The sequence below is a fragment of the Phascolarctos cinereus genome, unplaced genomic scaffold (assembly GCF_003287225.1).
Source record: "Phascolarctos cinereus isolate Bilbo 61053 unplaced genomic scaffold, phaCin_HiC Scaffold_4;HRSCAF=312, whole genome shotgun sequence".
Classification (NCBI taxonomy): Eukaryota; Metazoa; Chordata; class Mammalia; order Diprotodontia; family Phascolarctidae; genus Phascolarctos; species Phascolarctos cinereus.
In genome coordinates, this window is record NW_027555847.1 from 548371755 (window position 1) to 548386951 (window position 15197).

At 38.6% G+C, this 15197-nt stretch overlaps 1 protein-coding gene across 2 annotated transcripts in view; it reads left to right on the plus strand.

The window, feature by feature from the left end:
* Positions 1-284: 284 nt before the first annotated feature.
* Positions 285-15197, plus strand: part of DCDC2 (doublecortin domain containing 2) — a 200165-nt gene continuing 185252 nt past the window's right edge. For both annotated transcript variants that reach the window (XM_020986837.2, XM_020986835.2), the window contains exons 1-3: positions 285-525; positions 1461-1870; positions 6253-6307. In XM_020986837.2, the coding sequence (XP_020842496.1) occupies positions 1578-1870; positions 6253-6307 (348 nt within the window). In that variant the 5' untranslated portion in view covers positions 285-525; positions 1461-1577. The remainder of the gene's footprint in view (positions 526-1460; positions 1871-6252; positions 6308-15197) is intronic.

The following is a 15197-nucleotide window of genomic DNA, read 5'->3' on the forward strand; positions in this document are numbered from 1 at the left end:
TTGCTCCTCCAGAACACTTGTCTCTCTGATAGACCCGGGACAAGTGTACGAACCAGGGACGCGTCTCCGTCACCCTCCCTGGGGGCGCAAGCACGCCACCGGGTCTAGTTTGGGGACTCTGCTCCCTGCGCATGGCTGCGGTTGCTATGGAAACGGCGGAAAATAACAACTCCGTTCCCCCGTGGGTGTAGGCAGCCCTCGTGCTGTAGTAGTCGTAACTGCAGTAGAACAGCAGCAGCAAAGTCCGCCGCCGGCCCGCCGCGCTAGCACAAACGCAAACGTAGCAGCAGCGCGAGCCGCCCGCCCGCCAGCCTCCAGCCCAGCAGCCGCCCGAGCTTGGGAGGGAGCCCGCTCGCGACCCCGCGAGCGCCTGATTCCCGGGGAACAGCCACCTGCAGCAGCAGCCTCTCCAGCCACTACCGCCGCCGCCGCGTGGCGGGGAGCACCAGGGCAAGGCCCGCTTGCCTGGTTAAGCCGAAGACCCAGCTGCACCTGGTTTCAGCCTCCTGGGCCAGGCTAGTGTCGGTATGTAGTCCTTTCTACTTGGGGTTCTCCTTAAGTCCCCCCACATCACCTCTACCAACCCTGGGAGCCGATGTGCCCTGATGCTTGCATATTCAAATGATGCACCTGTTTCTGCTGCGTGTGCTTGGGAGCAGGGAGTTCAGGGGTCCGAGGATTGCTGCAGGTCAGGAGTGGGAGGGGGAAAAGGGAGCCCTTGGTAATTTCTCATCTTCTCTTCCCTTTCTTCTGCCTGGGGATGCGCCTTGTGCCTCCTTGCACTGTGCTGGAGAGAGGAAGAGGAGTCCTGGAAGTTGCAGTCGTCTTAAACTTTTTAGAGTTGGTAGGAGGGAGGAAGCCAGGAATCCTTGGGGTTGCAGGGGTGACGACCTTTATTGCCTTAAACTTTTTGGAGTTGGCAGGAGGGAGGGAGCAAGGAGAGAATAAAACTGTATGGAAGGAGTAAAGAAATTGACTATTAAAACTTTGGTGATTATAGTATTTCTTGCTGCTTCCTCTCTCTTACTCATCTCCCCTTTATAAAACATACCATCTTGCATGTCTTAGCATGTAGCCTTTTTTTGGTCACATGCACAATATACATTTCTTGCTTGGCATATATATATGTGTATATATATATATATATATTTATGAAGGTACAAAATATATTTGGCATACGTATTTAATATGGTACAATAGCTTCATAGCTCATATAACAGCATATATATATATGTGCTTTTATAAGGTTGAATAAATGTGTGTACATGTCTGTCTATCGAGAGAGGACATATATGTGGTGATTGGTATAGATTATGGTTGACATAGTTAAAACACTTTCATTAAATCCTGTAATCTGTGTAGTCAGTTTAAACGTTATGTCTACAAGACAGACATCTGTTAGTTTTAAATCTGTTTATCCCCCCAGTAGTTGATTCGGTGTATGTGTGTGTTTGTCATAGAGAGGCTTCGGAAGAACTCGTTGTTATAGAAATATAGCTGTAAACTGTGCCTGAGAAGTACTAAGAAGCCAGCCAGCACAAGAGGAAAGAAGTAGGAAGGTGGTCCTGTGACAGAAGATGAGCAGCACCAGTACAAGATCCAACTGCCTGACCCAGCCAGTAGTGAAGAGCGTGCTGGTGTATCGCAATGGGGACCCCTTCTTTGCTGGACGCAGAGTGGTCATCCATGAGAAAAAGGTGTCCAGTTTTGATGTCTTTCTGAAGGAGGTGACAGGTGGGGTTCAGGCCCCCTTTGGAGCTGTCCGAAACATCTATACCCCTCGGGCAGGCCACCGAATCCGGAAGCTAGACCAGATTCAGAGTGGGGGGAACTACGTGGCAGGGGGCCTGGAAGCCTTCAAGAAACTCAAGTGAGTCATATTTGCCCTGGACTACTTATATTTTTAATTGAGATTGTTGGTTTAGGAAATGCCAAACTGGGCTTTGCATAATTCCTGCAGTTGTTTGAGTGGGCAGAGGAAATTTCCATACACTAATTGACCTGTGTGTTTAATGGTCATGGTAAAGTTAATAGGGTTAAAATGGAAAGAGTTAATGGAGAGAGGAATTCACAAGGGAAGTGTATCAGCATTATAAATGAGCTTCAAGTTTGGGCATAAAGTAAAAGAAAACTCTTTGGAATGATACTTTGGAATGATAACAGCAGTTATAGTCATCCTAGTAAACTGAATGTCTGATTTGATACTCTAACATTTTGGACTGTATCTGCTTTTATTTATTACTTGTTTCATTTAAAAAAAACATTTTAAGATTTCTTTTTGTTCAAGAGAAGACTTTAAAACATCATACCACTATGTGGGGGAGGTAATGTAAGCAAGCACTAGTGACTTTATTAAGAAAGAAGGAAGAATATTATTCTCTCTGTATTTCACTCTTTTCTTTTATTAATGTTCATTTTGCTCAAAATGTTTTAATAATAGCTACACTTTGATTCCAACACAGCAGAAGAGAACCATCTCTCCTCACATTTCATTGAGAGATAATAATACCGAACATTTCTGTAACTTGTTACAGTTACAAAATACTTTACATACACTATTAAATGTTATCTCATTTGAGGATTAAATGTGGTCAAATATACATTATTACAATTGAATTTTGTAACAGCCACCAGGAGTGTCCCATTTTGCAGATGAAAAGATTGAGGATTAGTGAAGTTGTGGCTAACCCAAAGTCATTTATTTGATTGATTACTAAGTGGTTAAGTCAAATTTGAGCCAAGGGCATGGGATCGTAGATATAGAGCTGGAAGTTCTAGACTAACCCACTCTTTTTTTTTTTAGTAGATGAGGGAGTAGAGGTCCCAGGACGTTAAGTGACTTTGCCAGGGTCATGTAGGTCCTAAGTGTCAGAGGCAGGATTTGAATCCAGGTCTTCTGACTCTGTAGCCAGTACCCTTTCTGCTATATCACACTGCTTCTGGCTCAAAATGTAGTGTTATCTCCATAATGTTGAAATATAAATAATTTTAAAAGAATAAGCCTTTCTCTTCATATTCTAATGAAGATGTCCAAGTTTTTCCCTCCTCTACTATTGAATTTATCTGAATTCAAATAAAAGAAATAGTCAGTCCTGGGGCTTACTTTTGTGGAAGGTAAGGGATAAATTCATTTCGCCCATCTTGAAACAAACTAATCAAAATTATCCTTCTTGCAGGAATTTTTAGTCATGTATCCCTTCAGGTGTAGGCCTTATGTCACCAGTTTTTAGATGTCATTACAGTATCATAGAGTTAGAACTAGAGAGGACTTTTAAGATCATCTAAATCACAGATCAAGATAAAGATATGAAGGAAATTGATTTCCCCTGTTACACAGCTTGTAGTAGAGATGGATCTCCAATTCACTTCTTCTGATCTCCTAGTACAGTTTTCATTCCACTATGACACACTTTTTCCACTTTAGTAGTAAAACTATAAGATTCCAGTGTATGATTCTTTTCTGTGCTTGGTAACATACCCAACACTGGATATGTGATGTTTGTGTTACAGTAAGAGGATAATAGAGATTCAGAAACTAGAAGAAACCTTAGAAGTCATCTTGACCAAATCCTTCATTTTACATATGTTGAGTGATTTCACCCATGTAACCCACCCATATTTTGTAAGTGGCAGAGCTTGCATATGAAAGCAGACTACATGACTTTGAATTCATCACTCTTTTCATTACATGATAATTTTTATGTTGAACACATTTTCAGTGGGGATAATATTCTGGTTTCGTGTCTGGAAATCTATCAATCTATCAATCAATTGTATACTATATACCAGGCACTGTGCTCCAGGTACTGGGGATACAGATGCAGAAAAAGGAACAATCACTAGGAATTCTTTAATTGATCTCTTTTGGTTACTTGGAATCTTCAAATCAAAAGATAAAAACAAACACTGCTCTAGTCCAAATAGTTACTGCACACATCACAGTAGATGCAAAGTATGCTTTGCAAGAAGTTTAATGTCAGGCAGCTAGGTGGTGCAATTGATAGAGTGATACATTTGTAGTCAAGAAGGACTGAGTTCAAATCCTTCCTCTGGTACTTACTGACTGGACAAGTAACTTAGCTTCTCTCAGTCTCAGTTTCCTCATCATCAAAATGGGGAAGATAGTAGCACCCACATTCTAAGGTTGCTGTGAGGATCAAGTAAGCTTATGTCTAGATATATCTGTATCACTTTGTAAAACTTACAGTGATAAAACAATGTTAGTTATTATTATTATATTTGTGAAATCAAATGTTACAAGTATTGGGAGATTAGAACATCTATTTCTGCTTTCAATTTACAGCTAATGCTGATTGCTGAATATATGAATTTTTCTTGGTCTGACTGATAATTTATTTTCATTTATTCTAGAAATATGAATTTCTGTTATGTTAATGGAATCCTAATGGAATTAAATGTCAACTTTTAAAAATTTGAACTTGTGGGTTTGTGTAATGAAATACAAATTAGCAGAAGGAAACTCAGAGAAGTTCCAAGTTGTAATTTATGTGTTATCATTCATTCAGGGCCAGTCTTTTTTTTTTTCCTTTATAGGGGAGGAATGGGAGTGGAGAGATAATGGAGGAAAAGATCAATGCTCATATATATTTTTTTCATATATTTTTTAAATGAAAGTAAGCAACTTTCATCCCTGAATGTCTTATACCCAATTTTTTTGGTTTTGCTAACAAATAGATTCCTAGAACTTTTGCTTTTGGGACCCAAACAAAACTCTATGAATCTATTTATCATGGATGCAGTAAGACAACATGGCATGATGGATAGAGAGCTATATGTGGCATCCTGAAGACCTGGGTTCAAATTCTGCCAAAGGCATCTATAAACTTTTTCACTTGGACAAGTTGCTTAACCTGTATAAGTTTCAGTTTCCTCATCTGTAAATGGGAATTATTATTATCTGTCTCAGGGTTGTTGTGAGATTGAAAGGAAATAATATATATTAAAGGCTTGGTGAACTTTAAGGTACTATATTAATGTCAGTTATTATTAAAGAATATTGAGAAATTATATTTTATAAGAGATTGTTATTTTTAACAGTCAAAATAGTCTCTCTTTATGTCACTATACTTACTGATTCTGTAGATCTGAAGTTAGTTCACTGTATCTTTTCTGTTGGAAAAGTTCCAGGCTGGGTGAAGAATAGGGAAAAATTGGGCCATAGCGTGAAATGTTCCTGAAGTTTAGGAATACAGAACAACCTCTCAGGTGTGAGAGATGGCATACTGCTTACACAGTCTAAATATATGTGTGAAAGAGAAGGTTGCTTATTTTCATACATGTACATTTTGCCTTAAGGGACATTAATTTTATTTGTTTAAATGTTTTTAAATAAATAGTAGGCAGAAAAGGAAATGTTTGTTCTATTTTATGTGCTTTATATAATTGAAAGATTTATGCCTTAAGAAAGAGCAGCATGATAGAAAGTTAAATAATATAAAGAAAGTAATATGTAGAAATTCAGTATTGGGTGAATTTATTGCAACAATTATTTATTGAGCATCTCTTATGTGCATACTGTGCTAGGAACCATTTGAAATGATAGTAACAGATTTAAAAAGATAAATTCAGCATACCATCATTGTAATGAAAAAACAGGGACCTTCAGAGGTCACCTAATCAATCCATTGTTCTGTCTCTGAGTATACCCGAACCATCCCAGATGGATTGGCATTTAACCTAATCTTAAAGCACTCTAGAGATATAAAAAAATTTTCCTGTCCTCCCTTGGTATGTTATTCTGACGTACACAATCAGTATAGTCCTTCACTTTATTTTACCTAAATGCCTCCTGGTGCAATGTAATCCCCATTTCCTTTTCTTCTGTCATTGACAAAGACATATAATATCAGTCTGTATAAATCATCTTTCATATCAGAATTCATGTAGGAAGCAGGAATCTACTAAATAAATCGAGTAGTTAATGGTTATGCAAATAACGTTCACTAAGTTCTGCAATAAAAGTACCTATTTCTGAGGTTTCCAACCTCTTGCGACTTAGAGAAGAAATTATCCAGTTCTGGTCAGTGATATAGAAAGCAGTTCTTGCCATTAGTTTCTTTTTTTAAATGCAAATTTTTGGATATGGTTTGTTATTTCTATTTTAAACAGTTCTTTGATTAACAAATATAGATGTGAAAATACTCTTATAGTTTGTTGTATTTTCATTAATTGTTAACATATACTGATTATCTCACTCAAATGCTATGAAAGTGATCTTTATTTATTTTTCAGCTACCTGGACATAGGAGAACCGAAGAAGAGATCAATGGAAGTTGTTAATTCAGAGGTAATCCTACCACATTTAAATTTTTTAAAAATCCTAATTAATATCAGTTCCACTTTGACATTTAAAAAAATGAAGATACTAGTTCATATTTCAAAAGTGATCTTTATTTTATATTATACTGATTTTTAAAGCTTCTAAACAATTTTCTTCTTGTTTTGGACATGAGGCAATATCTAATAATAGCAGGAATGGGCATTATGTACCCATTGCCTGTTTCTTGTGGTAAAATTCTTAGGAATTTTTGCTGTAAAATGAGAAGGGAATCTGAACCTTGACACAAAATCCTATTTCTCTTGCACCATCGTTTACCTAAACATTCACTTATCCCCAGGCTGATATGGTGAGGAAGAGAAATGTTGCAATAGCAAAGATCTCACTCACTGGAATTCATGAGTGGCTATGCTAAAGGTAATGTCTAGTTAAAAAAGATTGGATGAGTTATTGAACCCACTTAGTCCCTTTATATTTTGGCTTTATCCCTTTCCTTTTGTACTTTATTCTCACCTGCTTAGTCAAGAGAAGGAACTTTTAAAAGTAGCCTCTCAGTCCTAGGTGCTTCACTGGACTTGGAAGTCCAGAGAATTACCCCAGTTTTCATGAAAATGACAAAGTTGAACTTCGACTAAGGTAAAGGCTTCTTTGAGGATTTGGAATAAGCCATGGTTAACTAGCATGTTTAAAGTACCAAACTCTTCTAAAATCTAAATAGGACTTTTGGGAACCCTGTGGAAAGTTTCATCATTTTACTTATGAAAATATGGACTAGAAGGGAAGTCTAGTCAGCATAGAATCTGAAGCAGAGATGGAGGTTTAGCCTTTTCCAGAATTCTGTTCAGTAACTGAACTTTCCGTTTCTATTTTTCCTATGTGCAAGAAATAACATCTTTGGGTTTATCACATTATTAGGGAAACAGCACACAGAAAAAAAATGTAACATCTATTTAGTATTCCTAGGGAGAACGCTCTCTTCTCACATCATGTATATATAACTTTTATTGCTAAAGGAATATATGTAAATGTGTAGTATTTGAAAGATTGGGGGAAGAATGCATTTCATTATTGAAATTATTTGGAAAATATACTATTCCTAAATAAAACTTCACAAATAATCAACATTTTAATTTGTGTTATGAAATTTAAAAAAGTAATGAGTATTTCAATAGCATTCTTAAATATGATTTTCAGTGTTTGTCAAACTTATTGTTCATGAAAGTGACAGACATAGTTTAAAGTAGGTCAAGAGAAACATTTCTATGTTATGTCTGCATTAAAATGAAAAACTCAGTGTCATTTATCTGCAGCAGGATAAAAATTAATAAATTATTGAAGATCCTAATTCTTTTGTGAAGGATAACCATTTGTTAGCTTAAGGCAGGTTGTATGACTTGCTTATAGGTGTCAGTGCGGGAAAGTGTTGAGTGAGCGTGGATTCCTTCTGTGAAATATAAAATTATAAAATTCAAGCAATTTTGCAGAGTGTAAACATAATTTACTTACTTGGGATTCTGATATATTTAATAAAAACAGACCATGTTACTAATTATCCTTAGCAATAGAAGCAGAACAAAAACCCTAATTAATGTGTGCTTACTGTTCTTTCCTATTGGGAACATCAGTTAATCTTTGCTCTTTACTGTTGACTTGTCACAGTATATCTATCTATATCTATATCTATCTATCTATATCTCAGATATGTATATGTATTTATATGTGTGTATACACACACACACACACACACACACAGAGCTGCCCTATCTTGGTGGCCGCAGGAATTTCCCTTCTGTCCTCTTGTTAGAGATTTTCCTCTCCTCTTTCTTCCTTTCTCATCTTGCTATTACTTGGAGCCCTAGTGCTGTTTTCATGATTCTGGCTCCTCTTCTACTCCCCAGTGTTTCTTCTTAATCTGATTGATGGTAGAGGCTCTAGTGTCAGACTGCCAAATTGTGAAGGGGAACCAGAAACAGAGAGAGAGGTGTAAAGGGGTGAAATGAAGGAGGAAGGAGGAGAGGGAAAACCTAATCCCACAACCTCTCTAAACTATCCTACTTGATCCTCATCCCACATCCCTGACTTGAGGATACCCGCCAACTTTTCTTACTATTCATCTAGGCTCCTGTAGAACTTAGAACTTCCTAAAAACTGTTCCTTAGAACTCATTATGTTGTGTTCTGCTCCTCATACCTCTCTTTTTATTATCCTCCCCTTTCATAATCTTTAATATGTGGCCCCCATTAATTGTGTGCACAGATAATAAGTATATCAAAGATTATTGTGAAGGTAGAAATAAGAAAACCTAGAAATGGATTGGACATGTGGGGCGAGTAAGGGTCAGGGCATAAGGATGGTGGTCAGGTTGTAAGTCTTTGTGACCAGGAAGATGATCAGTAAGTAGCAGTTGGTGATGCAAGGCTGGAGCTCAGTAGAGAGGTTAGGGCTGGATATCTGGATATCTGGGAATCATCTGCAAAGAGATGTTGATGGGAGCTAATGAAATTACCAAGTGAGATCATACAGAGGGAGAAGAAAAGAGATCACAGAACAGAGCCTTAGGGAACACCCATGGGTGGTGGGCATGCCCTGGATGATGAACTTGGAAAGTAGAATGAGAAGGAATAATCAGACAGATAGGAGGAGAATCAGGAGAGAGGTGTCATGAAACTCTAGAAAGATAACAGTATCTTGGAGAAGTAGTCGATCAATAGTTTCAAAGGCTTTGAGGAGGTTAAGAAAGATGAGTTTTGAAAAAAAGGACTTTAGATTTGGCAATTAAGAGATAACTGGGGGCAAAGGGTATCAAGGCTTTGGTTGTCAAGGCTATCATGGGGGGAGCATACACTGTTGGCATACTACTATATTAGAAATATGAAGATATTTTCCCATAGAAACATTGTCTTAAAAGGTGGTTAAGTTCTCGTGTGTGTGTGTGTGTGTGTGTGTGTGTGTATGTGTGTATACAAATACACACATACACACACATATCTAGCCATCCATTCGTCCTTTGGTCCTCTTCGTGCAGTCATAGATGATCTCTTATGATCATCCTCCATCCCTCTTCCAGTACAGTTTTCCTACAATGTAATAATTTTTCCAGCCTAGGGTTTACCATTGGCAAAAGATGGTGGTAAATCTTCGGTAAGAATGACCATTGTCCAATATGGTTGATCTTTTAAATAATTTAGAGAAGATAGTATTCAGGTATTTGTAAGGAAGGGTGACAATGACCTTTCAAACTATTATAGACATGCCAATTTTATATTGATCTTTGTTAAATTCCTTTGTAGTTCTAGATTGTTCTGAATATTCCATATAGTTGGGTTGTAAAGGATGATGAAGGATCTACTAGTTTCCTTTTCTAATTTTAGGAAGGAGAGAGAAGGAACTAGAAACCATTCTTCTATGTCAACCTTGATCTCATCAACCAACATAGCTTCCACTTAGGAATGGAGAAAGGGAATGAGAAAAGAAAGAATAACCCAAATGGAGAGGAGAAGGTTATAAGAGGATTAGAAAAGAATAGGAAGCGTACTTTGAAGTAGTGTCTCCTGGTCTAAAGTAGGGGGAGTAGAATAAAAAAATCAACAAAGCATTCTTCTCTTAGCTTTTTCAAAAATTGACCTTTATATCTAGCACAGTGCCTTGCATGTAGTAAAAACTTAATAATATTCATTAATAAATAAGATTATATAATTATATATCTATATAAATGACAAATAACATTAATAATTATTTCAATAATATTTATTAATGCAATATTAATAATGTTTGTTCAATTGAATTGAATTGAAGGAGAAGCAATGGAAGCCCTTCATAGACTTATCTCTAATGTCAGTCAGTAAATAAACTTTTATTAAGAGTGCCAAGTACTGTACTAATCATTGGGGGATACAAAGAAAAGCAACACCTCCCCCTGCAACACAGTTCCTGCTGTCTAGAAACTCAGAGTCTAATGGGAGAGACAACAAGCAAACAATTAAGTATAAACAGGACAAAGTGGAGATAATCAATAGTAGGAAGGCATCAGAATCAAGAGGGATCGTGAAAGGCTTCTTGCCTTTGGGATTTTTGATGAGACTTGAAGGAAGCCAGGAGGCAGAGGTGAAGAGGAGAATTCTAGGCATGGAGGACAGCCAATCAAAATGCCTAGAGTCAGAAGATGGAGTGTCTTGTTTGGGGAACAGTAAGGAGGCAGCTAGATGGTACAGTGGATAGAGGGCTTATCTTGGAGTAAGGAAGACCTGAGTTCAAATCTGGCCTAAGACACTTACTAGCTTTGTGACCTTGGGCAAGCCACTTAACCCTTGATTGCTTAGCAGGCAGGTAGGTGGCTCGGTGGATAGAGTACTGAGCCTGGAGTCAGGAAGACCTGAGTTTAAATCTGGTCTCAGATCTAGCTGTGTGGCCCTGGGCAAGTCATTTAATCTCTGCCTGCCTTAATCCCCTGGTGAAGGAAATGGCAAACCACTTCAGTATCTTTGCCAAGAAAACTCCATGGACAGTGTGGTCCACAGGGTCATGAAGAGTTGAACAGGGCTGAATGACTAAACAGCAAGGAGGCTAGTGTTACTGGATTGCAGAGTATGTGTGGAGTATAAGATATGAGAAGACCAGAAAGGGGTGTGTGTGGAGCAGGTTATGAAAGACTTTGAACATCAACCAGGAGATTTTATATTTGATCCTGGAAGCAATAGAAAGCCACTGGAGTTTACTGAATGGGAGCATGGTATGTCAGGCCTCTATTTTAGGAAATCACTGACAGCTGAGTGTAGGATGGACTCGAGTAGAGAGAGAAAGACTTGTGGCATGGAAACCAACCAGCAGGGTGCTGCAATAGTAAGATATTTCGGTAAGATCTCATCTATAATGGGAGCTTCCCTTCACTCTCTATCCCCTGGCTGCTTTTTAATCATGTCTTCCCTTGAGACTGGACAGCAGAGGGTCAGTGATCTCTGAATGATTACTCGTTGCTCCCTTTAACTTATTCTGTTTCTGCCTCTCAGTTTCTTCCCAGGTGTCACACTCTATGCTTGGATCCTCTGCCCCATCCCATTTTATTACACTCTTATTTATTTAGTTGAATTAGCTCCTAGCATCCTAACTTCTTTTTTAAAAAATATTTTTCCCCCAATTACATGTAAAGGCAATTTTTAACATTCATTTAAAAAAAAACTTGAGTTCCAAATTTTCTCCCTTCCTCCCTCAACTCCCCCCTCCCTTAGATGGTAAACAATTTGAAGCACAACTCTATGTTAGTTATGTTGTGAAAGAAAACAGACAAAAAAAAACACCCAAGAAAAATAAAGAAAGTAAAAAAAAAGGTATGTTTTCATCTGAATTCAGATTCCATCAGTTCTTTCTTTGGAGATGGATAGCATACTTCATCGTAAGTCCTTCAGAATTGTCTTGCATCATCGTATTGGTGAGAATAGCTAAGTCATTCACAGTTGCTCATTGTATTATGTTGCTGTTACTGTGTACAGTATTCTGGATCTGCTCACTTCACTTTGTATCAGTTCATTTAAGTCTTTCCAGGTTTTTCTGAAACCATCCCCCTCATCATTTCTAATAGCACAATAGTATTCCATCACAATCACATGCCACAACTTGTTCAGCTGTTCCTCAATTGTTGGATATCCCCTCAATTTCTAATTCTTAGCTACTCCAAAGAGCATACAAAGAGATAGGTTATTCCCTCACCTTTTAAAACTCTCTTTGGAATATATACCTAGTAGTAGTATTGCTGGGTCAAAGGGTACACACAGTTTTATAGCCCTTTGGGTATAGTTCCAAATTGCTCTCCAGAATGGTTGGATCAGTTGACAACTCCACCAACAATGCATCAGTGTTCCAGTTTCCCCACATACCCTCCAACATTTATCGCTTTTCTTTTCTGTCATATTAGCCCTACTAATACATCCTACCTTATGACTAATTGGATACTAGCATAAACAAAGCAGTGTCTATCTGCTTTCATTCCACTAGTATTCCCCCTCACCACACTTCCTAGTGTAACCAGGCCTTTCTCTCTGGCTCCCTTCCTCTCCCCCCTCCCCTGTCTCTTCTCCCCCACCCCCATTATTGAGTTCTGGAAAAAGCTAGGTCCTTTTTGCTTAGCATTCAGGTACAAGTTTCTTTCTCTAGAGTCTCTCTTCTTAAATTTCTGTTTTTTTTTGCTTTTTGGTGAGACAGTTGGGGTTAAGTGACTTGCCCAGTGTCACAGCTAGTAAGTGTCAAGTGTCTGAGGCTGGATTTGAACTCAGGTCCTCCTGACTCCAAGGCCAGAGCTCTATCCACTGCGCCACCTAGCTACCCTTCTTTCTGTACATCTTTTGCCAGTTTCCTCTATGTTCATCTGAGCACTTCTTACCGTTTCCTAGTCAGGCTCTTTACTTCCATCTCTCGTGTTCTACCAATCCAATGTTGTTCTGGTTCATATTCCTATCCTCCATCTTTCCTGATGCTAATCTCTACCTGTCCCGTTTAGTTCTAAATCTTTCAGTAAATTTGTTGCTGATTATAAATCAGTTTCTCTCAAATCCTTATTTCTATGGTATCGGTTGTGTTACTCTATTTTTTGCAAACACTGTTGGCAAAAAATATTGACCAAAAGAGTAACATCACTATTATATAGGGTATAGAGTTTAGTATGATTTGTGGTTGCCTGAAGTAATATGTAATCCTTTAATATTAATCTTATGGGCCGTCTAAAAAGCAATAAGTAGGCTGCAATGTATTACCAGTGAAGCAGGACAGGGGGCATACAGGATATTATCTGAATTGTATGAGTGGAACATGAGATGGGCTGATCATATAATGAGAACAAACCGTAATTGGTGGGCCAGTTTGTGTTCTCCATTGGCATGCATGCCTCCTTTGGAAGACTTCTGCGGAAGACTTAAGGGAGGACATGGACTAAGTTTTCCCATGATGGGAAAATGAGGTGGGTTTTCCCATTTTCTGTGCTACAAGTTGGAAGCATCATGGTACAGTGGAAAGAATTATGAGGAGAGAATAAGGAGATCTCAGTTCAGATACATTCGCTTGTGTTGTTTTCCCTAGGAGAAGGCAAGGGCTGTTTTTGTTTTTTGCTGTTCTTGTATCCTCAGCACTTAGGACGATGCCTTTTACATAGTAAAACCTTTAGTAGGTACTCCTTGAATTAAAGACCTGTCTCTGCTACTTATTACCTGTGTGATACTGGACAAGTCAAAATAACCCAGGGGAAAGGGCACTAGATTTGGAATCATAAGACCTGGGTTCAGATTCTGGCTTGATCACGTACTACCTGTATGACTCTGGGTAAGTTACTTCATGTCTTTGGGCTGCAGCTTCTTCATCTGTAAAACAAGAGTGTTGTACTGGAGGATCTGTAAGGTTCTCTAAATCTATGAGCATGTGAGCCTTCTCTGGAGGCAGTTGGTGGTGCAGTGGATAGAGTTCCAGGCCTGTCATCAGGAAGACCTGAGTTCCAGTCTGGCTTCAGATGCCTACTGGTTATGTGACCCCGGGCAAGCCATTTAACCCTGTTTGCCTCAGTTTCCTAATCTGTTGTCAAGTGAGCTGAAGAAGGAAATGGCAAATCACTTCAATATCTTTGCCAAGAAAAGCCCCGAAAGGGTCAGAAGGAATCATACATGCCTGCAAACCACTAAACAACATTAGCCTTCTCTAGTACTTCTTTTCTTCATCTGTAAAACTGAGAAGGAGGAGGCTAAATAATGTCAGAAGTCCCTTCTAGTTCTGTGGACAACTTCAAATAATTGCCCCATCCCAGAATTTATGAAATGGACCTTTAAGTCTTTTTATGCTACCCCGTATTTGTTTCTCTCAGTCCTAGGGTCAAATTAGACTTAGTTTTATTTTATTTTTGGGTTTTTGGATCAGGTCCATCTTGATAAGGGAAGTCTTTCTGCCAAAGAAGACCAGCACATACCCTGCAGCTTAGAGTTCTAGAGAGAATTGCCTGGGGCCCTGAGAAGTTAAACTGCCACTTTTTCTCTCTTAAATTAGTTATGGCTGAATAATTATGATTCGCATCTACTCTCTATATTTGCAATGTACTGTTGACGTTTTATTTCATCATGTAATTAATTGTTTTGAATTTATGGCTGGTGCACTTTGGTTGTAATTCTGAATCAGAATCAGCCTTTTGTGGTAGAACTTAGCGTGAAGCAGATTCCATTATCGGTCATCATCAATGGCACTTATGTAGTGCTTTAAGGTTTAGAAGGTGTTTTTACATTCATTATCTCATTTATGTTGCAGTCTAGGCTATATGAATAATTCTTGGTGGTTTAGTCTTGGCTATGATGTGGGGGAGGAAGGTAGTATTAGGTAACTGAAACACACGTTCAGTTGGCAAACATCCTAGTCGGTAGTTTCAACCTCCTCTTCCTAAGCTATTTACATTTAAAAAGTTATGTTTGTATTTTTTGAGCTTTAGTTTCTTTTGTTTTCCCTTCCTTCATTCACTGGGAGAGGATATATTGAAAAGTGAAAAGACAGGTAGCACAAGTAAAGAGAAGAGCCAGGAAAATTTAACACAGCTCATAAAAATTAGTTGTGTCTGTGTTTTGGAGTTTTCAAAAGAGTGTAAGCTTGAAGCTGAGTATAAGGGTGGAACTGTGCCATTAAAAAAATCTTTGTGTTTCTAGCACCTAGCACAAGGCCTTGAACAAAGGGTAGGGGCTGGACCAGTGATTCCAGGAGTATAGGGGATTCCTAGGTGAGGGTGCTTCCTTTACCAGTGCAGGTCAGCATCTTATCAGCCACTTAGTCTTACAGAATTGCCTGGTCTTGAGACATTGTGAATTGACTAATATGTGTCAGAGGTAAAATCTGAATCCTTGTCTTCCTGGCTTAGGGGCCACCCCTCTAACCACTTCACCATTCT